Below are 24,759 nucleotides of genomic sequence, written 5' to 3'. Positions count from 1 at the left end.
CCCCTTTAGTTGAGAGAGAGATGAAGCAGGGACCCCCACAACCTGTTCATAGATTCCATATAGTTTCATTGTTTGACAGCACAATCGTCAGTGTATTTTGGATTCATGTCAATTTGTGTTTTCAGATATTTAACCACTTGAACCGTCAATACTTAATAAACTTGACCTTTCACTCTGTACTTAGTCTGCTCTTTTTCCCCTCTACATCAAAGCTCTTTGCCAAAAATAGCCGATCTACAAGCTCATAACGCCTCGCAGCGCGAGGCGTTGTGAGCTTGTAGATCGGATATTTTTGGTTAAAGTTTTCAGAATACGGACACTAGGGTTCAAGTGGTTAATATAAAGAAAGAAGGAAAAAAGTTTCTATCACACAAAGATTTGGAGGACCCCCTGTAGTAACTCTGAGGACCCCCTAGGGGTCCCGGAACCCCTGTTGAAGACCCCTTTACTAGACTGTTAATGTCTGTCTGTGGGCATGATGATAGAAGGTACAGTACTGTACCCACAGTACATATTAACCATATGACCTTGTCTGTGGGCATGATGAGAGAATGGTAAATAAATGGTAAATGAAATGGTGCATTTATGCAGCGCCTTTATCCAAGGTGCTTTACACAGATTGTGCATTACATTCACCCATTCACACACACATTCATACACAGACGGCGGTGGAAACCATGCAAGGCACCACTTTTCGACACCAACTTTGGGGGAGCCCGGGATCTGACTGGGAACCCTCCATGTTCTAATGACTGTTTCTCGGGGGGGTAGAGTAGTAGAGTGTCCGGTAGAGTGGCCGGATGGGAACCGCAAGGTTCCCAGTTCGATCCCGGGCTCCCCCAGAGTCAGTGTGGAAGAGTCCTTGAGCAAGACTCTGAACTCCTAGTTGCTCCCGGTGAGCAGGTTGGTGCCTCGCATGGTTCCTCCTCCATCTGTGTGTGAATGGGTGAATGTAATGCACAATCCATGTAAAGCGCTTTGGATTAAAACATGCTATATAATGCACCATTTACCATTTATACTTACCATCTACCTACTGTACTGTTACAGTACATCTGTTTACCAGGGACCCCCAGGGGTCCTTGATCACCTAAATGATCCATAGTTAGGAACCAAATATGGTCCATTTGGTTCTGGTTCTGATAACACGGCATTTAGACTGGGTCCCCCCAGCGATGAAAAGTCCATGTCCGAATGCATATATATATATATATATATATATATATATATATATATATATATATATATATATATATATATATATATATTGCAAGGATCCCTCAAAATTGTGTTTATCAAACAACTTGTGACGAACATAATATGTACTAATGGAGGCAGCATATTTTATATAGTTATGTTGAATGTTATTGTCCAAACACAGACACAGTAAACTGGCACTGGAAATGCAATCATTATAAGTAACTATAAATGATTTTATCTTTTATTTTTTTATTTTTTTTATACTTTATTAAGGTCATTTAACATGCAACACATCTTCCAGAAAACAAATTCACTGTCATTTCACATTTTCTTTCACATGTCATGGCGCTGTATGGACATCTTTTTTTTTTTTTTTTTTTTTTAAGTGCAAAAACCCACCACCTACACAACAACAAAATAAACCACTATACAGAGACCAACAAAAAAAATAAATAATATAAGATAAAGAGGCTTTTTTGTTTGATGATTATGTCTGAAATACTTTTGGTTTGAACAAAAATACAAATAAAATGGACAAAACAATAGGTAGAGTTAAGTGGGCATGTTATCCTTATTTAATAGACTAGAAGCTGGGCCGCCCTTCTAGTCGGCGACCTGGCCAACTCGGGAACGATGTAAATAGGGAATGAATGCCCCGCCCTTTAATGCAAACCCCATTATACCTGTTGTCATAGGACCCGTTTTGACCATCTGTTTGCCTGTGTCCATTTATGCCCATATATGGAGATATCTGTATCTGTCTGTCTGTCGGCGTCCATTTTATGTCCATATATGGAGATCACTGCAGATATAGTCCTGGGTCCATTTTATGCCCATATATGCCCATATATGGAGATATCTGTCTATTTGCGTCCATTGTATGCCCATATATGGAGATCTCTGTATCTGTCTGTCTGTGTCCCTTTATGCCCGTATATGGAGATCTTTGTGATTCTGCGTCCATTTTATGCCCATATATGAGATCCCTGTGGCTTTTTGTTTGTTTCTTCTTTAAGCAGAATACGCAGCCTGCTTAAATCTGCATCATTCAAGTCATCCTCCCAGTCCCACGCTTTGTTGCTTGTCTTATGTTTGTCTTTGTCTCTTTTATTTTCTTTTTCTTTTTTGGAGCAGACCCCATGAATGCCCCACCCTTTAATGCAAACCCCAATATACCTGTTGTCATAGGACCCGTTTTGACCATCTGTTTGCCTTTGTCCCCTTATGCCCATATATGGAGATCTCTGCACACACAGTACCGGTTGCTGAAAACTCTGATGTCAGACATCAGCTCCGCATACGGGCATTTATTTTATGCCCATATCTGGAGAATGCGCGTGCCGGTGGGAAGAACGGTTCTCGAGATACGCGGATTACATACATACATACACATTCACAGAGATTTTTTGTTGACTCATGTGGCGTACGTGATGTCAGAGCCTTTTATGAAGTGATGTCACAATGAGTCAGCGCTTGCGCCGATTTCCTCCGGAACAGCCTGATGTCAACAATCAGCTCCGCATAAGGAGATTCCGAACGTTTTGCGCCGGTTCGGAAAAAACGTGCGTCGGGTCGGGTCGAGGCCCGGCACTGCATTCCGCGCCGCGGCGGGGAACGTGCGTGCCGAATCTGAAGCCGGTGGGACGAACGGTTCTCGAGATATGCGGATTACATACAGACAGACACGCACGCAGAGATTTGTCGCATTTATAGATAGATAAGAGGCCCACCTTTTTTCAAATACATTTTCCTTACCATTAATTTTTTATGTCACCTTCTCCATAGAGTACATGTCCTCCAGTTTTTCCAACCATTTATCCACCCTGGGAGGTTCCAAACTTTTCCAGCCCCTTGATATTTGTTTGAGTGCTGTAATTCTCATAATCCAAAAGAGATATAGATCTCTGCTCTGCAGGCTTTTGGGACGTGTTCCCAGGAGTATATTATGATTTTGTAAATTTAAAACTCTCCCAAATATTTGTTCTATTATTTGTGTAACTCTTGACCAGAAAGTTTGTATTTTGGGGCATGTGAGAAATATATGGGTATGATCTGCATTGCTCTCCCCACATTCTCTCCAGCAGCTAGAGTTTGAATGATACTTACAGAGGTGTTTGGAAGTACCTTATATTGATTTTCCAGGCATATTCCTGCCAGAAGGGTGATCTTAAGAAATTACAAATGTCTTTGAAACTCTGATTCCACTCGTTTCCATTTATAGTAATTCTCAGTTCTTTATCCCACTTATCCTTAATGTAGACTAATGTAGACTTATCTTTTATTTTAAATCTAATGTTCTGTAAAAAACAAGACATGTTCTAATGTGTGGCTCCAATGGGAAGTTCAGGCCTCATGTGATCAGTTCAATATCTAAAAATAGCCTAGGCCTGTATGGCAGCATGCACATTACATTTGGCACTGATCGTGTGTGTGTGTGTGTGTGTGTGTGTGTGTGTGTGTGTGTGTGTGTGTGTGTGTGTGTGTGTGTGTGTGTGTGTGTGTGTGTGTGTGTGTGTGTGTGTGTGTGTGTGTGTGTGTGTGTGTGTGTGTGTGTGTGTGTGTGTGTGTGTGTGTGTGCACTTTGTGTGTGTGTGTGTGTGTGTGTGTGTGTGTGTGTGTGTGTGCACGTGTTAACCGTTGAAACGTGACAGTCTTTGTTGGCTGTCCGTCCAGAATAACAGCTGGCATGGTGCCAGTGCATAGGTACATGTGGCACGCTGGCAGTTAAGAGTGTGTGTGTGTGTGTGTGTGTGTGTGTGTGTGTGTGTGTGTGCGCGTGTGCGTGTGCGTGTGCGTGTGCGTGTGCGTGTGTGTGTGTGTGTGTGGAGGGGCATGCAGGCAGTTAGGCTGATAATGACACAGTGCAGTGCTGTGGTTCACACAGACAACAGTAGACACAATGAAAATACATTGACAGGTGTCAGTGAAAGATATATCATTGCTGTCGCGGACAGAAACCTCTTATTTCTGTATTTTTTTGGTGTCTTTTCTTAAATTAAAGTCCTACTTGATCGATAGATACGGTAGATACCTTTATTATCCCAAGGGGGAAAATCAGTTGCCCAGAGCAGGCCTGGAATTTCGTCATTTTAGGGGCAAGGCCACATTTTTTTGAAGGCACAAAAGCCAAATGCCAGGGCAGGAAGGGCATCAAATAAAACAAGATTTTAGTCCATTGAAAGAATTTGTTGAATTTAAGGGTTAGTGATGATAACCTAATCTGCAGTGAAATAGATAAATGATGGTATTTACAATCTGATCCATGCTCAGCCCTGTGCCAATTAAAGTCACCGCATTGGTTTAAAGATGGGGATTTGGGGAAGTTAAGATTTCAGAATCTCAACAAAAATGGTGTCTACATGACAAGAAAGAGACACCGGTGTCTACTGTCTACATATTTACAAGAGAGAGACAAGTGGAGAAAGTGGTACAGTCAGCTGGGGCATTAAGGCCACTGTGGCCTCAGGTCATGCCATTGGTTTGAGGGGCACAAGGCCAAACTGAGGGGCAACGACGGCCATGGACTTCATGGCCTTCATTAAATTCCTGCCCTGGCCAGAGGCAGCAAAGCAGTTTAAGGTTACAGAGTACTGTTGTGTACAGTGAAAAAAAGCAAGGCACAAAAAAGATCGTACTACACCACTTTTGAATTTGAATCCTGAAAAGTCACAGTTTTTGGAAAATACTGTATGAGGTTGCCAACCGACAGAGACGATATACTAAGAGTTTATATATGATAATATTAATAATAGTGTCCTCGATCTCCTTATCGGGATTCGAACCACAGTCTCCTGCATATGGGAGACTAAAGATCTGTACCGCTGAGCTAAGGACAGAGATATCACCGCTCGACCAAGGGAGATATTGGGATTGTTGTGAGTTTCAGGCTAGGGCTAATGCAGAATGCAGATGTGCTAACTATGCACAAAAAGTTAGGAAACTTAACCTCGGTCCATTATATCTCCCCTATTTCATTTTCATTGTTGATTAGTCACCTTTACAACGAGGTACAGCTCGTATGCATCGGGCATTCGTGGAATGAGCAGCAAAGCTAAACGTGTGGGACTGTGGGTCGCGCCCCCTAAAAAATACTGCAATACTGCTCTGTATTGTTCTGTATTGGTATTCACCTTTGTTGCTTGGTGCAATGAGTGATTGCACTCCCCAGCAATAATAAGGAAAAGAAAAAACAAGACATCTTGTCCATTTTCTTTTACACTTTGTTCACTTTAAACTGTCAGTGAAGCCCAAAACGAGAGTAAATGCCAAGAATACTCGGTCATACTACGTTCATTATAGTAGTCTTTATGGCGTCACGTTGCATCTATATTTAAGGTTGCTGAGAACAACAAACAATCCAGAGAATTTAGTTGGAAACAAACTGGCGCTCCAAAGCAAAATGCTGCAGTGTCCTTCCTTAGAACCAAGGACATTTAGGAGAGCGACAACAGCTTTGTCACAAAGCACCAAACATTCACTTTATTACATTCACTGTGCCTTGTGTCATCTTGTTGCAAGTTTCAGGGGGCAGACACTCATGACTAAAGAAAATAATAATAGAAAATAAAATAAAAGCGATGTACTTATAGTTACTTTACACCAGTGCCATTTGCCTACGTTGGTTATGACTTCTCAGAGTCATAGATTAACACCAGGGCTTAACTGTGTAGATGCCGACGTTTGACTTCAAAGCAGTGCGTGAGGAACATACACGTCATGTCAGTGTCAGCCTGCTGTCTGCTGTCGTGTGTCAGTTAGTGCAGGGGCGTCACAAGGGGGAGAAAAGTGGGACTGAGTTACTAGGGCCCAAGGTGGAGGGGCCTTAATTATTTTATGCTTTAGCTATTGAAAAATAGCAGATATACAAGCTCACAGCGCGGCACCGAGTGCCGCGCTGCAAGCTTGTAGATCTGCTATTTTTGAAAAGTTGTGAGAATGTGCGTAAATCTTTGAATACATATATGTTTTAAGCGAACATTTGTAACTCTTCTTGCTTCTGGGGCGTCCGTGGAACTAAATATTTTGAGATGGGGGTCCGTGGCCAAATACATATCATTTTGGGGGTACTTCACATGAAAAAGGTTTGAGCATGACATACATTAGAAACAAACGTTTTTCAAAAAAAAAAAAAAAACTTAGAAGGATTTGAAATATTCAAAGACACACATTTTTCATTATTTAAAAAAAATAGCAGATCCACTTATATATATATCTGCTATTTTTCATTAGCTAACACACAATAATGCGTAATAATGCGTTCCCAGTCTAAATGGGTTAAACCACCTCCTTCCCCTATCCCTATGAAGAACATTCACGGGGGGCCCACAGTGAATCCTTGTACCCAGGGCCCAGAATTTGGTGCGACGCCCCTGCGTAGGTGCTTAGGCCTGAGGCCTCATGTCATGGCTGGCTGTGGTGGTGACATGTTTATGGCCCTGGACAAATGTCCGCTCCACCGCATGGTCAGGTGCTCTGCTCCATGTGCTGGCCCTGTCCAGCTGACTGGCTGGCTGGATGACTAGTCTCGCGTAGCCAGACAACTATTTCACAATCTCTGAATGCTATATAGAGGCTGGAACTACAGCTCCTTAGCGGCGAGTAATGGAAACTGGCATTTCCGTTCATTAATTTATATTTTAAAGTGTCATTTCTGCTAAGCAGAAAGCTAAATATGCTTGGATGATTTGTATTTATATTAGGATAATAATGTGCGCGATGTTAAAAACTAAACGGAAGTGGGGAGGCTTCACTTTCGCATTATCCTGATACTCATCATAAGACTTTTGCAAATCGCAGGAGTAAACAGTCTGCCACAAGTCAGGCACAAGACTGGCTGACTGACTGACTGACTGACTGACTGACTGACTGACTGACTGGCTGGCTGACTGACTGACTGACTGGCTGGCTGACTGACTGGCTGGCTGGCTGGCTGGCTGGCTGGCTGGCTGACTGGCTGGCTGGCTGGCTGACTGGCTGGCTGGCTGGCTGACTGGCTGGCTGCCTGGCTGGTGACATATTGTTAGCCACATTTAGACGTGACTCCCCTAAAAAAGGCAAAACGCCGGTCACCATGCACCACTTATACTGTACTGCATGGCACGGGACACTTGTGGGCCCAACCAATACGGTCAACACATGATAGGAGAGAGAGAGAGAGGAAAGGAGGGGGGAGGTAGATAAAGTAGCGTGCGTGCGTGCGCGCGCGTGCGTGTGTGTGAAAGGCAGACGTGTAAAGAGGGGGTAGCGACCGAAGAAAGGATGATTTAATGACACCGCATCGTCCATCAACTCGTCAGGCCTTGATTTAATTATCTGTCATCCACACTGACACAGACCGGCATCTGTTTACTGTCACCCCGGAGTGTGTGTGTGTATGTGTTTGTGAGAGAGAGAAAATTAACTCTTATTTATAGGTGTGTGAGTGTGTGTAAATACGTCTGTTTACACATAACAGCATGTATGTGTGTGTGTGTGTGTGTGTGTGTGAGTGTGTGTGTGTGTGTGTGTGTGTGTGTGTGTGTGTGTGTGTGTGTGTGTGTGTGTGTGTGTGTGTGTGTGTGTGTGTGTGTGTGTGTGTGTGTGTTTTAATTAGTGTGTTTAACAGGGTAAGGTTATCAGCAGCATCCTATTCTATCCCCACAACCACCAGGGTTGCCAGATTCTGCGAGAGAAGCAAGCATGCAGGTCCATGAAAATGAGTCCAATAGAAGCGACTATTAGAGGCCACATCAACATGAGCACTTTTAAACCTAGGCCTATAGTCCTATACATCGGATATTTGAAAGAAGCCGATATTTGCCAAGATTGTAGATCTGCTATTTTAAGATAATTCTTGTGAACATTTTGTAATGTCTTTGAAACAACACAAATCATGGGGGTCCCCGGCACTAAATGTTTTCGGATAGGGGTCCGTGGAGAAGTACAGTAAGATTAGAAATTTCTGTTCTGGAACTGTTACCCCCGCGACCCGATTCCGGATAAGCGGTTGAAGATGGATGGATGGATGGATGGTCTGTGGACGATTACATATTAATTTGGGGGTCCTTGACATGAAAATATTTGAGAAGAACCAATAGTTTATAAACAACTTTAGGTTCTACACTTAGAACCAGAGGTCCAGTTGTCCCGTTTTAAAATTAATCAAACACAGGACTGAAATGTCCTATTATTGACCGCTAGTTGCGCTGTTCTGGTACCAAAAGCAACATGTTCTCCATAGGATTCCATTCTATTACCCCGAACTTTTACATTTGATTTTCTTACCTTGATAAACATTGTCATAAGTACTTTATGGTTCCTGTCGCTAGTTTAAAGTTGTACTATGTAACTTTTTTTATAAAACAAATCTTAAAATTCTCCTAACTATTAAATCACAAAAGTTTTAGAAGATCCGCGCCGTGAATTTCAGCCTGTAAAGCCTTCTCTATAATGTAAACTGAGATCCTTGCCGTGGACCGGATCTCGCGCCAAAATTGCGTCATCACACTACCGGCCAATCACAGCGAGGGTTATACAACTGCCGGCCAATCACAGCGCATCTTGAAGTGGGGTCGCTATGGCAGCCATATTTGTTGTCGCCCGCTTGTACCATCCCTTCTCTAGGTAATTTCGCCTACCAGGCAGGGTGAAGGAGTCCGTATCTCTGGAATTACTGAACGCACAGGAACAAGGGACCCCTTAAAAGATAGATCTCAGCGAGGTGGAGGCAGACGCGGGGGTCTGAAGGTACGAAAAACGTCCGAAAGACGCGGACGCGACCGCGGTTTGCTATAGGGCTAATGACCACTAGTTGGTCATCTTACACAGTATGGCTTTAAAGCCTGCGTTTTGTGAAAATATGGTCCAATTTATGTTATAATTGATGTTAAAGCAGGGTATGCTGTAGGAGGGGGTTGTGATCCTAGGCTTGTGATGATTCTTCTTCGTGTGCTTTATTTTCGGCAAGCTCAAGACAATGTCCCATGTATCCCTGCGGTTGCACGTGACCGTTGGCAGCCAATAGCACCAATGAACGTTGAATGTTGATTCTACAATGATGGTGTCACCCATACAACAGCCAAAAAAGCTTAATCTGCGCAGCATAGAAACCAATGGCTTTCCACTGTCCATATTTTTTTACAGTCTATGTTTAGAATAGTGGTCCTCAAAATGGAATCCAATGGGTTCCTTAAAGGGGGGTCTAAATTGACTCATACACGTCTGTAACAGTGTAACAAATGGAACCAAATGAACCCGGTTCCATTTTCACACTGTCAGAGTTAAGGGGATACCTTGACATTTGAACATTTGAGAAACACTGCTTTAGAAACCCGCCCCCAAAAAAACAAAAAAAACACAAACTGCATCTAGCGATATTTAACAAGTCTTTTATAAAACGTGGACATGGCAACCCTAGAAGACCCCCCCTCCTCCCTCCCCCTCCCCCCATGTCGTAAATTCCTCCAGATGCCTTGTGGGATTCCTGGACCTCCGTGAAACGTGAACCGCCCCTCGTAACCGCCGTCGTAAGGACCCTCGTAACGCGCCTCACCGTGGCTCGTAACCAACGCCCCCCCCTTCCTTCCTCGCAAGCGGCAGCGCTGTAAACGCACAGACAGAGGGGGGGAGGGTGGGGGGCAAGGAGGGCTTTAACTGGGGGATAGGGATAGCCGTATTAAAAACTCACCGCCGCCGCCGCTAAACAGAAAGACCAGCGAATCCCCCCACAGAGTCAGGACAGGATTTGATTAAACCTACGTGTCTCATTTCTGTCCCTTTGGCCTAACGATGGACAGAGCTCACGCAATAAAACACAAAGCGTTTCCCTTATAGAGTTCTATTGTTTTTGGTTTAAGTTTTATTAATCTTTTTGCTTCATGCTTCTATGTATTAGTGTGGTAACCAACCAGACTATAGTACTTATCCCTCTTTCTTTCTTTCTTTCTTTCTTTCCATCTTCCGGATAAGCTTTATTTTGCCGCGCTACTCCTCCCTCACTTGTGCGCTCTGCTGGCGCACAAGTAGGCCATGGCCTACTTGTGCACAAGGAGCAAGTTGGCACCTCGACAGAGTGTAGTTCTAGTTTTATTTATTTTTTTCTCCACAATGTTCCTTCTGTTGCACACATCTCCTAAGATATGTCTAAAGCCTAATTTATAGCACTTCATCCTAGTTGTAAGCTTGTACTGTAGATTTGACACTTTCTGAACCACCGACATCCTCGAAAAGACAAAAACCACTTGTGTCACAACTGTGCTTAGACCGCTTTCTTCCTCCTCGCCTACACCTTCATCTCTTCACCCAAAATAGCCGATCTACAAGCTCACAGTAATAATGTTCCCCTCGAAATATGGAAGCTGGGGTTCAAGTGGGTTGGACAAATGGCCCTATTTTCCTCTATGCCTCACCCCTCACCCCTTACCCCTTACCCCCTAGTTGCTCCCGGTGAGCAGGTTGGTGCCTTGCATGGTTTCCTCTGCCATCGGTGTATGAATGTGTGTGTGAATGGGTGAATGTAAAGCCCTAGTTTAGGGACTAGGGGTTAGGCATGGATGGAAATATAGCTCAATGTCTAATTGACGCTTAGTGTGTGTCCAAACTGTAAAGGATCTTGACGGGGCTGTGTGTGGGATAGTTAGTACTGTATACGACAGTTAGTCCTGTGTGTGTGTGTGTGTGTGTGTGTGTGTGTGTGTGTGTGTGTGTGTGTGTGTGTGTGTGTGTGTGTGTGTGTGTGTGTGCGTGTGCGTGTGCGTGTGTGTGTCAGAGGGTGGTTAGGACGACTATATGCCACAGAAAGCAGAACCACCTGGTTGAGGACTGTGTGTGTGCGTGCGTGTGCGTGTGTGTGTGTGTGTAAGTTGTAAAGCCGTCATGTGGCGTTCCCCACGACTTCAAACACCATGGCAGGATGAGGCCTGAGACCCCCTGCTCTGCTTCTATCACGGTGTGTGTGTGTGTGTGTGTGTGTGTGTGTGTGTGCGTGTGTGTGTGTGTGTGTGTGTGTGTGTGTGTGTGCGTGCGTGTGTGTGTGTGTGTGCGTGCGTGTGTGTGTGTGTGTGTTTTGTTATCCACTAATGCTATTCTTGGCCTTTGGGTTGTCAGCGCGTTCCTCAATGAAGAGTTACACTTAGCTCTGGTGGGTGTGTGTGCGTGTGTGCTTGTGCGTGTGTGCGTGTGTGCTTGTGCGTGTGTGTGTGTATCACTATACTTCTAGGGTAAGTGATTTCATTTAATTCAGATAATAACAAAATGGGTCTATGTTCTGATAGTACTAGTTTCTATAGAGTGTTGGGTCCATATTTGGACTTCAGCTTTATCACCTGTGAGGAGAAAAAAAGTTTCAAAAACTGTTGCATATAGTTGCACACGCAATAATCATCACACTAATGTTGTGCTCGCATGCCACCAGTTGAAGCTGGCCATTTCATTTTAATCCAGAGTGTTAGATTTCTTCTTTTGTTTTCACATCAACCACTTGAATCCTACTAATATTTTTCCCGAGGGGAAGATTAGCCGAACATAGCTTGTAGATCTGCTAGGGAGCTAGTGTGTCCTCCAGAGGTGAGAGCCATATAATGAGTAATGGAGATAAGTACAGTCAAACTCCCTGCCTAAAAGGAACACCCCACAAAGCCCTAGTAGTATAGTGGTCTTAACTACCTCCGCCTCTGGCCTCCTGAAAGGTGAGTTTTCAGGGTGGTTTTGAAGGAGGCCAGCGAGCTACATGTTTTAAGGGAAGGGCTCAAGTAATTCCACACCTGGGTTCAGTGTTGTAGAAGGATATTTGTCTTATGGGTTTGCGTTACCAGATCCTTGTTTGCGCTCCCTCTGGTGTTGTGGCTGTGGGTGTTGAGGGGATTGAGGGCACTAGAGTTGCACTGAAAGCCAATTTTGAAAGCCAATCCCTTTTTTAGTGGTTTAACCCTGTCTTCTACCCTGAGCCATCTTAGGCTAGCAAAATGTGTGGGAGAAACGTGGGTCATGGGCCCCAGGTCGAGAAGTAGTCGATTCGGTTTGTTTTGGGAGGATTGGGGCTTAGTCTTTAGTGGCTTTTTGATGTTGGAGTACCATGAGGTGCAAGCGTAGTCAAAGTGGGACTGAATGAGGGCCACAGCAAGAGTCCTGAGGGCACTTTTGTTGACAAAAGTGGAGATTCTGCCCAATAATCTCATTTACTTTTTTGATCTCCTTTGTTGCCATGCTATCATCAGACAAGAATACAGCCCTCTCCACTTAGTGGCCGCCCAGCCCAGAGATTACAATAACCAATAACAAAGCTTGTATTTGCATGCTTTCATGCAGCGCTGCAGGTAACCAATCACAAAGTGTCTATTTGCAGCTCCAGGTAACCAATCACAGAGCGTCTATTTGCAGCTCCAGGTAACCAATCACAGAGCGTCTATTTGCAGCTCCAGGTAACCAATCACAGAGCGTCTATTTGCAGCTGCAGGTGACCAATCACAGAGCGTCTATTTGCAGCTCCAGTAGGTAACCTGACACCACTACTAAAAGCTACTCAAGTCACATTTCCATTAGTGCTCACATGCACTCTGCAAGGCTGATGGATTCGGTGTCATTCTGACCGTGCGCACGGGCGTGTGTGTGTGTGTGTGTGTGTGTGTGTGTGTGTGTGTGTGTGTGTGTGTGTGTGTGTGTGTGTGTGTGTGTGTGTGTGTGTGTGTGTGTGTGTGTGTGTGTGTGTGTGTGTGTGTGTGTGTGTGTGTGTGTGTGCACGCAAGTGTGTGCCTGTGCGTGCTGGAGAGTACACAACCCTAACCCAAGACCCTCCGTGTTAATTTAATGTACACTTTCAGACTTTACGTGTCTGTGTCATTAAAGGAATAGTTCACCAACAAAATGAAACATTTTCTATTGATTACTCACCCCATGAAGAGTTGAGTTCAATAATATGTTTTGTTTAGTTTTCGTCGTATTAAGCCAATCACTTGATGACCAGCAGTCTCTGGTAGGACACTGAAAGACACAGTGTGAACAGTCCTACTGACCAATGACCCGGGCATCAAATTATTGGCCCCAGAATGCGACAATAACCAAAAAAATAATCTCCATGAACGAATGAATGAATGAATGAGTGAGTAATTGATAGGGGCAAAAAACACATTTGGGTGGGGGGCTTTTTTCTTATTTCCACACAACAACTCTAAGGTAGCCTATTAATGACATGGTTCGAAGTTGAAAATGAGTGGTTTTCCCCTTTAAGTAAACACTGAGGATTTAAGGGCCGCAAATGTCCGTACAAATGTACGTTGGCGTGCGCGTACCTGTACGCACATAACTGTCACCATGCACAAGTATGAATTAGCACCCGAATCCCCCCCTCCTCCCCCCTAAAGCCCCTCCCCTCCCCTTACTCTTAAAAGCAGTATCGCCGTGGCGATAGGATTACGTTGACGCTGGTTACGATGAGACGTTGTCATCGGTGGGTCTGGGTGTCGCCTTGCAAAGGATGGCCGTTGCTACAACGACTGCTTTGACATGTCTGTCTGTCTGTCTGTCTGTCTGTCTGTCTGTCTGTCTGTCTGTCTGTCTGTCTCTCTCTCTCTCTCTCTCTCTCTCTCTCTTTCTCTCTCTCTCTCTCTCTCTCTCTCTCTGTCTCTCTCTCTCTTAATGGACTCTTTAAACTAAAGGGTCTGGGGTTCTGAGAGTATACAATTGGAACCAAATGGACCCTTACGGGGTCTGTGGCTTTGAGAATGTCTAAATGAAACCAAGAGGACCTGTAAGGATCTGTAGCTCATACACGCACGCACGCACGCACGCACGCACGCACGCACGCACACACACACACACACACACACACACACACACACACACACACACACACACACACACACACACACACACACACACACACACACACACACACAGTTACCTTGAAGCTGTGTGTGTACATATGCAATGTGAGCCCCTTGTGTTACCGAAGCACGTGGGCAGTATATGTTCACAATGTGCATGATACGATATGTCACATGTATGACCTATTATTGTGTGCGTGCGCGTGCGTGGTTATGTAGGTATGTGTCTGGGCCTCATGTAGTGTGTGTGTGGTTGTGTGGTACTCCAGGTGTGCATGTGGACCTCTCATGCATTGTGTACAGTATGTGTTGTGGTACTGTAGGTGAGTGTGTGGACCTCTCATGCATTGTGTATGTGTTGTGTTACTCCAGGTGTGCGTTTGGACCGGGTTCGAGGCGGCAGACAGAAGTACAAGAGGAGGATAGACGCAGAGAACAGCCCCTACCTGAGCTCCCAGAATGCACTGCAGCCACACAAGAGAACATGTAAGTTCTACTCATACACTGTAAAGAATAAACGGACAGAGAGACGCCTACAGACCGTAAATGAAGCCTAGTTTTCAGCGAATGCTAATCCGCCATTTTTCTGTGTCCTGTCCAGAAATAATACCGGAAATGAATGCTATTGGCTGGAGGGTTGGTCTTCACTCTGTATGGGGAGAATTTCTGCCCCCAGTTTCCGTGAATCTTTTTACTATTTTTACTATTTACACATTTTTCTTCTCTTTGTTGTTGAAAGGAAAGTGTTAGAATTATACTTTAGTCGTTATTTTTGTCTCAGATCTGTTGAAATAGCGAGGGACAGAAAATGCTCTGGGGGCAGAGTTCTCCTCTGCCTACAAAATGATGTCACGGCTTAAAAGCCCCATAGCCAATACAAAGCCTAGAAACACAGCCTACTTTATCATTCATTTAAAAATGAATGTGACCATAACTTACTAAACGCATATCATAATGATTTACAAAAGACTTTAAACTAGAGCCTCAAAACATAGTGTTAATGAAAAGGTTTATTAAGATAAGAAAATAAAGTTCGTCAAATCTTCATATACTTCCATTGAGCTGAAGGTTTTTTGTTACCAGTAGAAGGTGAAACAGCGACATCTGCTGGGCCATTAATTGGAACAGCAGCTTCAATGAGAACATGGAAGCAGCTTCATTTCCAGCAAACAAAACTTGCTCCTTGGTTCTATTGCATACTGTCTAGTCCAATCCAGTGGTCTGGGGACCACCAGTGGTCCTTGAGGGGCGTTCTAGGTGGTCCCCAGCTAAATTATGTAGAGTTGGTTAGATCTTTAACTTTAACTCTTGAGAGCATAACAATGAAACCAAATGGACCCCTGGGGGTCCATTTGGTTTCCTTTTTTATGCTCCCAAGAGTTCTGCACACTGAGTTCTGCACAATGAGTAATTTTACTGTATACCAGACTTCTACTTGTAACAGAATACATTGCAGTATTGATACTTTTACTTAAAGGAGTAGTTCACCACTTTTCAACCTGTCTTCATATAATAGGTCCTCACTAATGTTCATGATAAAATATCACAATTCTTTTCTACGCAGTCCAAGTCTCCTAGGAGAGCTGTGGGAAGTTCAGAATCCATCGTCTTGTGACATCATCATTCCCCCCCCCCCCCCCCCCCCCAAAAAAAAAGAATTAATCAATATTTTTGAAAAAAGTATTTCGATTTTTATTATTGCGAGAACAATGGCTTCCACTTTAAAATTGCAACTTTTCAGGAATAGAAAGCTTGCAGTTTCTATAAGCTGGATTGGCAATTGATGATGTCACAAGACGATGGGTTTCTGACCTGCCCACATCCCTCCTCTGAAAAAAAAGAAAAAGCTATTTTTTAGTGAGGACCAATTATATGAACATAGGTTGAAAAGTGGTGGAGTGCCCCTTTAAGTAAAGAATGTCAGTACTTTTCCCCCACCACTGTTGCCACTGAAGACATACTGTACCACGGTATGTGAGCATGTTGGTCATATCGGTAGCCAGATAAGTCGACCTCTTTCAAAGTCGACCCAGACTCTTTTCCCAACGGGTCTGTGGCTAAAATTAGCCACAGATTTGACTAAAATCAAATCTGTGCTTCTGGGGGTCCCTGGAACAAAAAGGTTAGCAATAGGGGTCCATCCGTGGAACAAACTATTTTGAGATGGGGGTCCACAGCCAAAAATACATTTTGGGGGGTCCTTAACCACTGATAGGCACATTCTACAAATGTCTTCTAAATCATAACAATTTTCTGAAAAAAACTTATGTGGCCATCAGTGTTTCTCAAACTTTGTCATGTGAAGGACCCCCAGAATGATATGTATTTGGCTACGGACCCCCATCACAAAATATTTTGTTCCAGGGACCCCCAGAAGCAAATATTTGATTTTTGTCTATTCTGCATCTAGCTAAAGGCCTCAGACCCGTTGGGAAACGAGTTTGGGGTCGACTTTGAAAGAGGTCGACTTTTCTGGCATTCGTCATATCTAGCTCAGCCCTTATAGAACTTGGCCCAGATATGATCACCATGCAGATGTATGTATACCTTGGTCATTTAGTTCTCCTGTTTCACGTTACATAGCCTTGTTCTTTTCTTGGCCACACTGTCAATTACAGTAGATAACAGACATGTTATTTAGACCTTATTTAGACTTTGGTCATTTTACACTCTTAAGAGATAACTTATTGTTAAACATCTGCATTACTTAATTTAAGAAGTCTACACAATTAGAGATCGTAGAAGAATTGTTATGTTGAGCAAGGTTTGCCTGTTATCTCGTTATCTCTCCTATTGGTACCACATCAATACAGCATGGAATTGTGGGCAAAGTCCTATCCAACGACAATAAAATATTCTTATGCCTCATTCACACTACAGATATATAGTTGAACGTTTTGCTTGGTAATTCAATGTAATCTCAATGGAAACCAGCTTTAAAGGCTGGGCATGTCGGCTGTCCTTGGAATCCAGCCTTTAAAGCTGGTTTCCATTGAGATTACATTGAATTACCAAGCAAAACGTTCAACTATATATCTGTAGTGTGAATGAGGCATAAGTCTTGGGTCTGAGAGGCTAAATGTCATCAAATGGTGGTCCTTGGCTCAAATGCCCAATAAATAATGGACCTTGATATGAAAAGGGTTGAAAACCACTGCACTAATATCTAACTATTAATTTACGGAATGTCTGTCCGCTGTCTGTCTGCATGTTGACATCACTGATACTAAACATTGTCCCCGCCATGGTAACAGCCGGATGCTGAAACAATGCCCAACTGACATCACTGACTGACATCACGAAACACCATATATGGGCATGAACGGGTGAAACAGTCACCATTGTAACAGCCACATGCTGAAACAATAACCAAATAATGTCTGACATGATGAAACTAGTGACCACATTTGGAGATGACTGACATCACTGACTGACAGTGCCCAAATTTGGAGACTGGCCAGGACACGGAACACCATGTATGGGCATAAAAGAGAGTCAGAGAGGACTATTAGCATCTATTATGATAAGTACTCTCTCTCTCTCTCTCAGTCTTGGTGGGCGGTGCGGTGGAGAACAAGGTGGTGTCTCTGCTGCTGGTGGCAGAGCCCGAGGGCATCTTCGCCATGCCGGACCCCACGGTGCCCGAGAGCGACATCAAGGCCCTGACCACGCTGTGCGACCTCGCCGACCGCGAGCTGGTGGTCAACATCGGCTGGGCCAAGCACATCCCAGGTACGCTGCACTGTGGTGCGAGGGACTGACATGGCCGCCTACCAGGCTTTCTGGGGGAAAGCCTGGTGTTCGTTCACAACAGGCCGTTTGGTTTCCGCCTAAAGCGCGGAAACCACTAGAAGAAGCGGCGTCGCTCTGATTTGGTTCCCTCCGTTTGTTTCCCCAATCCCTATTAAAATGCTCGAGTAGCCTAGCGTAGTCTTTCCAGTCGCTACGACTTGGACTAAAAGATGCATATAGCAAACACATTTTTCAAAAGCAAAACTACTCCGCATCAAGGAGTTTATTAGGTAGGCCCTAAAAGTATGTCCTTGAGCGCAGGGAATTATTTTGGGTTAAAACTGTTTCCGGTGGATAGTTCCGGCCAAATTGTAGTCCTTTGAGTACTACAACATGACGTTTTGTGGTTTCCGCTCCAGACCGGTTACAAGCCCGAAAAGTGAAGTGATCCCAGACTAGCCCAACACCACACCACTCCACATGGCCCACTTGTGCCAGGTTTTCCACTACAAGGACCTGGGTAGAGTGGTGTGAAAGTGGTACTAAAAAGTATCCACTCCAGAGGAGGTCTGAGCTGATGAATGTAAGGTTCTATAATTCAGGGGGGTGCCGTGGATGACAGAGTTTATTTACAGGGGTGCAAACAGATGAACATGTGAACATTTTCGCTCCCTCCAATCGAACCTGGGACCTTCCGGCTTCCCCGTCAAATTACGTAAATTGTCTTACATTAACCCATTTAGACCTAAGTCCGCCTGGAAAAAAGCCTTAAAAACCTATGGCCGATTGGAAAAATACCCCTAAAACCTGAGATTTTATGGAAAACTTCACAGAGGTGTCAACGTCTACTAAAACATTTATTTCTCAGCCTCTGTAGCAGCTAGAAACAAAATTTCAAAACTGTTTGATAGCTTACACCTTTGGCTTTCATGGGAAATTACTTGTCATGGTCCAGACCTTTATCATTTAAAAAAAAAAAATCTGCAAACTAAAAAATTGTAATAAATCTTATAAAACGTCTAATAAAAAATACATTTCTCAGCCTATGTAGCACATAGAAACATAATTAGCAAATAGGTCTTACACCATAGGCCTCCACTTTGACAAGAAACAACAATCCACCAGCCTTTATATTGAATATTTCAATTCTTGTTGTTCCACCACAACTATGCAACATTACTTCTCTTCGCTTTCTTAATATTGCTGTGTTCACGCCCCACTCATTATGGATAGACTGTTCAAAGTCCCTGACTTTGCACAGATTACATATTGACTGTGTCAATTCTTGTTTTTAGCTCCATATAACGGTAAATCTGGCGAGCGACATTTTTCATTATTATTATATGTGCGTGCGTGCGTGTGTGCGCCTGTGTATGTGAATGAATGAATGAACCATATCATCATAATCATTTTATAAGTGTTATTACCTCCATAGCTGCGAATCTGTTGTTCTGGAGTTTGGGGTTGACTAGCTGTTCGGCTAACGTGTTGGTCTCTCGTCTCTGAAACTATCCGTGTCAAAGTGCGTCCGTGAAAAGTTATCCAGTCCTCATAAAATCCATGAAACACTTCTTCATCATCGTCGTTGTTTTCAAACATATCACGTAACAATAACAATGCCAATTCCAGCGGGCCTGGTTTGCCTTCGCTCAACGCGTCTTCCATTTCGCCGCTATGAGAAGCTGCACTGGGATTCTCCCAGTGCAGCCCCCTCCCAACCAGAAAAAAAAAAAACAGAATGCTTTGCGGTAGTCAGGGAAGCATACGTCATCGCCTCCTGATGCATTTCATTGGCCACGAGACCAGAAGAGGGTAAAAACTACAGGAAACGCAGGAAACGCATTTTGCGTTCCCGGTCTGAAAGGATAAACAGCATTTTGCGTTCCCGGCCTGAAAGGTAGAAACGCATTTTGCGTTCCCGGTCTAAATTTAACACATAGGGTGCCCAGGATTATTCAACATTTAATCGGCAGGTGCCCACGGCAAACCGCCATTTTACCTACCTTTGAGGTCCTGGCAATAAAGTAATCTGAGTAAATGTAATCCAAATATGTCCTTGCCAGTCTTATTTTCGTCACCACGGTAGCCTGGTACAGTAGCTACAGTACAGTATAGTTTACTGTACAACATGGCAAATGCGTCAATGGGCACACAAAGACATCAAAGAGTTTGTCGTGTTGACACGTCATGGACCTTTAATGAGTTGACATTTGACATTTGACACAACAATGATTTATTTATTTTTTGTACATAAAAGGATCCCTGGCTAATAAACCTTATATGCCTTAATACACTATAATTTCCCTCTATAACCAAAAACCTTTACTCAAGGGGGACAACACCCGTTACACGTTGACAATGTCATTTGTACAAAAGTGTATTTAAAATATTTTTACTCATAATAATCTTAAGAATTATTGAGTTGTTTTTTTAGGTCTAAGTTTAAGTACAATCATTCATTGCTGTGGCCTGGTTTGGCTAGAACATAATAGTCACGCACAAACCTGTGCACATGCCACACGACAGCACGCGTGCAGTTGCTTTTTGGGTGTTTCTTTTTTTCCTTTTCCGATCATACAAGGAGGTGTGATCAGGACACATCCACAGTGTTGCTACAACAGCCTGATGATCAGATCCTCTTATCACAGGACGGTGTTCCCACCCCAAACACCACCTGGCCTGCTGTTGACGCCTGCTTCTCCACGCTGCTTACACAACAAACCCTCTCCGCGTGAGAGCACGTGTTTTATACTAATGAATGACATGAACATGAACCAGCGCGCGCGCGCGCGTGTGTGTATGTGTGTGTGGGCGTGCGTGTGTGTGACATTCCACATCAGCGTTTCAGTTGTTCTGGCAGAAATTGAAGAAGCGCGACAACTCAGACCCCCAATGTCTCACACACACACACACACACACACACACACGCACACACACACACACACACACACACACACACACACACACACACACACACACACACACACGGCCTGAGGGCGTGTGTGTCATTTTAACGTCTACTACGGCTTTTGTGAGTGACTGATAAACGAACCATACGGGTCCATTTGTACACTCTCAGAGTTAAGGGGGTGCTACAAAATAAAACATTTGTACACTCTCAGAGTTAAGGGGGTGCTACAAAATAAAACATTTGAGAATCACTAGTAAGCTAGTAGTGGTCCTAACGTGCCATAGCGTCGTAGTAAATCAGTGTCTTACATATTCTAAGAACATTATGTAGTGGGCACCTGCTGGCCTACCGGTCCAGGTGTGTAGCCTGACAGCATGTGGCTGGTTCGATTCCCGATCCCGAATACCTTTGCTGCGTGTCTCTCCCCATTTCCTGTCGTCTACTGTCCTATCAATAAAGGCATAAAAGCCCAAAACATCTTAAAAAAACTAAAACAAAACAAGAACATTATTACGGTGTGTAAAACAGATAATCAACCCATCTGCATAATCAAGTTATGCAGGAACGCCTACAGAGTGGCAAAAATCTAGTTTCTGGCCTTGACAGCACATACTGTACATTCAAACAGAAAGGTCCAATCTGATTGCATTAAACGACGTTGAACTCACTTTGCCACTCGATTTGCCACTCACTCACGCATGTGTATACCCTCTATAGAAGACCCCTGCCCAATCCAGTGTCTCCTCCTCAGTGTCCTCTGGGAGGTCAATCGGTGTCCTTTCCTTCTTCATTGACACCTTGACATTGTGAGAATGGGATGGGGGGGGGGTCGACACAGATGTAACCCCTTGTATAGAATCTGTCAATATATACTGGTAGAGATGTCATTATGAGCCTGAACACACACACACACACACACACACACACACACACACACACACACACACACACCCTCCCCCCCTCCCCAAAATCAATCAATCGTCCTGCCGCCGGCGAATACAGATCCCTATCGACCAATGAAAATCGCGACGCGGATCCCTATCGGCCAATGAAAAGCGTCCGCAGGCGTCGTTTTCCAATCAATCAGGGGCGAGGCGTGGGAGTGAGAAATGGGCGCCACGGGCGTTCCCGCGGCGACGGTAAAAGGACTCCTGGATCCTGATAACAATCACTAATGGTGTCAAATATAAAAACCTCCCTCCCTCCCCTCACTCTGCAAAATAAATCATCTGCTTAATTATAATGAACGTGTGTGTGTGTGTGTGCGTGCGTGCGTGTGAAGGCGTTTTAGTCACACTCCAGTGGGACATGATTGTCAATCAATGTCGGTGCCTTAACCAGAGAAAGCCAATTAAAGAGCTCATCTGTTGAGTGTCTCTGTCCACCGCCTGACTGCGAAATAGCGTTAGTGGAGTTCTCCCTAACGCTATGTTCCTCTACCTCCGCCCCGGCTTGGCAAAACCGGAAAGACCCGTCGTAGGGTCCGAAAATAACAAAAACTGTTTTGCCCCTCAACAAACCAAAGGTATCAGTGGACAATTGAAAGCTTACTCTACTTAGTGGATGCAGTCTGAGCCCCCCACCACACGCTTAAAATACATTTATAGGGTAAAATGAAAAATATTCCATCGTATGGAGACTCCATTTCTTCTAGTTTTTCACTATTTGTCGTCGCCATCACGGTGACAACTCACTACTGCCGCGCAGGTCAGAGGACTGCGTTAACAGAGCATTAGTCTCGTTGGTTGTTATTCAACTCTGCGACGTTGGAAGTGCTGTTTCGTAAAAACAGTCTTCAACCAGGAAAAGTGTCTCCATCCGGTAAATGTATTTTAGAGGCGTGTGGTGGGGGCTCAGACTGCGTCCACTAAGTAGAGTAAGCTTTCAACTGTCCACTGATACCTTTGGTTTGGTGAGGGGCGAAACAGTTTTTGTTATTTTTGGACCAGACGGCGATACTAAAAAATATGTCTAAAGCGCCTTGGATAAAAGCGCTATATAAATGCACCACTTACAATCTCTCTCTCTCTCTCTCTCTCTCTCTCTCTCTCTCTCTCTCTCTCTCTCTCTCTCTCTCTCTCTCTCTCTCTCTCCGTCCCCGTGCAGGCTTCCCCTCTCTGTCCCTGGCAGACCAGATGAGCCTGCTGCAGAGCGGCTGGATGGAGATCCTGATCCTGCGGGTGGTGTTCCGCTCGCTGGGCCTGGAGGAGCGGCTGGTGTACGCCGAGGACTACGTGATGGACGAGGAGGCGTCCCGCAGGGCGGGGGCGGGGCTGCTGGACCTGCACACGGCCGTGCTGCAGCTGGTCAGGAAGTACAAGACCATGGCTCTGGAGAAGGACGAGTTTGTGGTGCTCAAGGCCATCGCGCTCGCCAACTCAGGTGAATCAAACGGTCTAATTAACTGCACTAACACATTCATTGACTGCCCCGAAAAATCGCCTTATATGCCGCAATTTTCTTACCTTTTAACGTGGGCGTTAACGATTACATATATTGTATTTTTTATATTGGTAATTTATTTGTATAAGTTATTACATCATAATGTGCCCTGTGAAAGTCTAGTTTGAAGCCTAAAGAAGAATTATATTTTTCCATTTATAATGCTCCAATATTCATTGTTTTTTTTGATCTGGCCTATTGACTCAGAGTATAGTCAATACAATAAAAAAATATTTGTACAATACAAGTACAGCTAAACACCCTGCCTAAAAGGAACATCCCAAATAAGACCTTTTACGGTCTTTTTTACGACGGAAATCCTTGGTATTCAATTTATGGACAAAACAAATTGTAAGCAAAAAGAAACACATTAAAAAATCATCACATTTATAAAAACACTATATGTACAAGGTAGGGGAAACAAGGAGGTGGAGCTAAGGTAAGGGGAGGGGGGGGGGGGGGGTGCTCACTTCTCGCCTGTCTATAGGAGAAGTGATAACTACCTCCTTCTCTGGTCTCCTGAAAGGTGAGTTTTCAGGGCAATTTTGAAGGAGGCCAGCGAGCAACATGTTTTAAGGGAAGTAGTCAAGGAATTCCACACCTGGTGGCAGTGTTGTAGACGGAGAATTTACCCATATTCTCCATATTCCCATATTTACCCATACAAAACAGAAAAAGTACAAAAGTATGGAACCATCTGAGTACTTTTTCTCACCACTCGTCCCTCCTCTCTCTCTCTCTCTCTCTCTCCTCGTCTCCAGACTCGCTCCAGATCGAGGACGTTGAGGCGGTGCAGAGGCTCCAGGACGTCCTCCACGGGGCCCTGCAGGACTACGAGGCGTCCCGGCACCCCGAGGACCCCCGGCGGGCCGGCAAGCTCATCATGACCCTCCCGCTGCTGCGGCAGACCGCCGCGCGCGCCGTGCAGCTCTTCTGCGGCATCCGCCAGGACGGCCGCGTCCCCATGCACAAACTGTTCCTGGAACTGTTGGAGGCTAAGGCCTGACCGCTGGACGCCTCTCTCTGTCTCTCTCTGGGCTGTAGTTTGATTGTCTTAACTTACTCTTAAGTACCACCTCTTATGTCTTAACTTAAAGGCCTTAAAGGCCAATATACTGTCTCCGAATCTTTCTCCGGAAAAGGTCCGGTTCAACCACAAAATGGCGTCGCTTGCATCTTCTGAAAATCATTAGACCGAATCAAGGCCTGTCCATACTTTGACCGAAACCGGTCAAAAGGTCCGGTTCGACTACAAAATGACGTCACTCGCGACTTCTGAAAAGCATTAGACCGAATTAGAGTTCGGAAATTTGCACGTCGGAAAGTCCAATTCACCGAACATTTCGGAGATACTATGGACAGGCCTTTAGAGTTCGGAAAGCTGCATGTCGGTACTCTCCGACGAAAGGTTTGGTGGTCGGAGACGGTATGGACAGGCCTTTAAGTTAAGGCATAAGAGCTGGTACTTAAGACAATCAAAATATGGCCCTCTGTGTCTGTCTGTCTCTGTGTGACACAGAGTGAAGTGGGGGACGAGGACAGGGTGGGGAATGGAGTTTTTAAAATGGAACTGGAAGGTGTAGGAAAAAAACAAAACAACAACACGGGCATTTCAAATCCATTTCCGCTTTGCGTTGTTGAAAACAATGACGTTTTGATTCTCTGGAATCTCTCCCC

General features: G+C 44.5%; 1 protein-coding gene across 1 annotated transcript in view; it reads left to right on the top strand.

Moving 5' to 3' along the window:
• The window catches only part of LOC308301383 (estrogen-related receptor gamma-like), a gene marked incomplete at both ends in the record, with an annotated part of 47,917 nt that extends 23,829 nt beyond the window's left edge, over positions 1–24,088 (top strand). Inside the window, 4 exons of the mRNA XM_080745355.1 lie at positions 14,370–14,483; positions 17,547–17,729; positions 22,747–23,022; positions 23,844–24,088. Coding sequence (XP_080601481.1) covers positions 14,370–14,483; positions 17,547–17,729; positions 22,747–23,022; positions 23,844–24,088 — 818 coding nt within the window. The remainder of the gene's footprint in view (positions 1–14,369; positions 14,484–17,546; positions 17,730–22,746; positions 23,023–23,843) is intronic.
• Between the last annotated feature and the right edge of the window lie 671 nt (positions 24,089–24,759).

The sequence above is a fragment of the Nannobrachium achirus genome, assembly GCF_963921795.1.
Source record: "Nannobrachium achirus genome assembly, chromosome: 16".
Lineage (NCBI taxonomy): Eukaryota > Metazoa > Chordata > Actinopteri > Myctophiformes > Myctophidae > Nannobrachium > Nannobrachium achirus.
The sequence above is the reverse complement of the archived record's forward strand: the minus strand, read 5'-3'. Positions and strand labels throughout refer to the sequence as shown.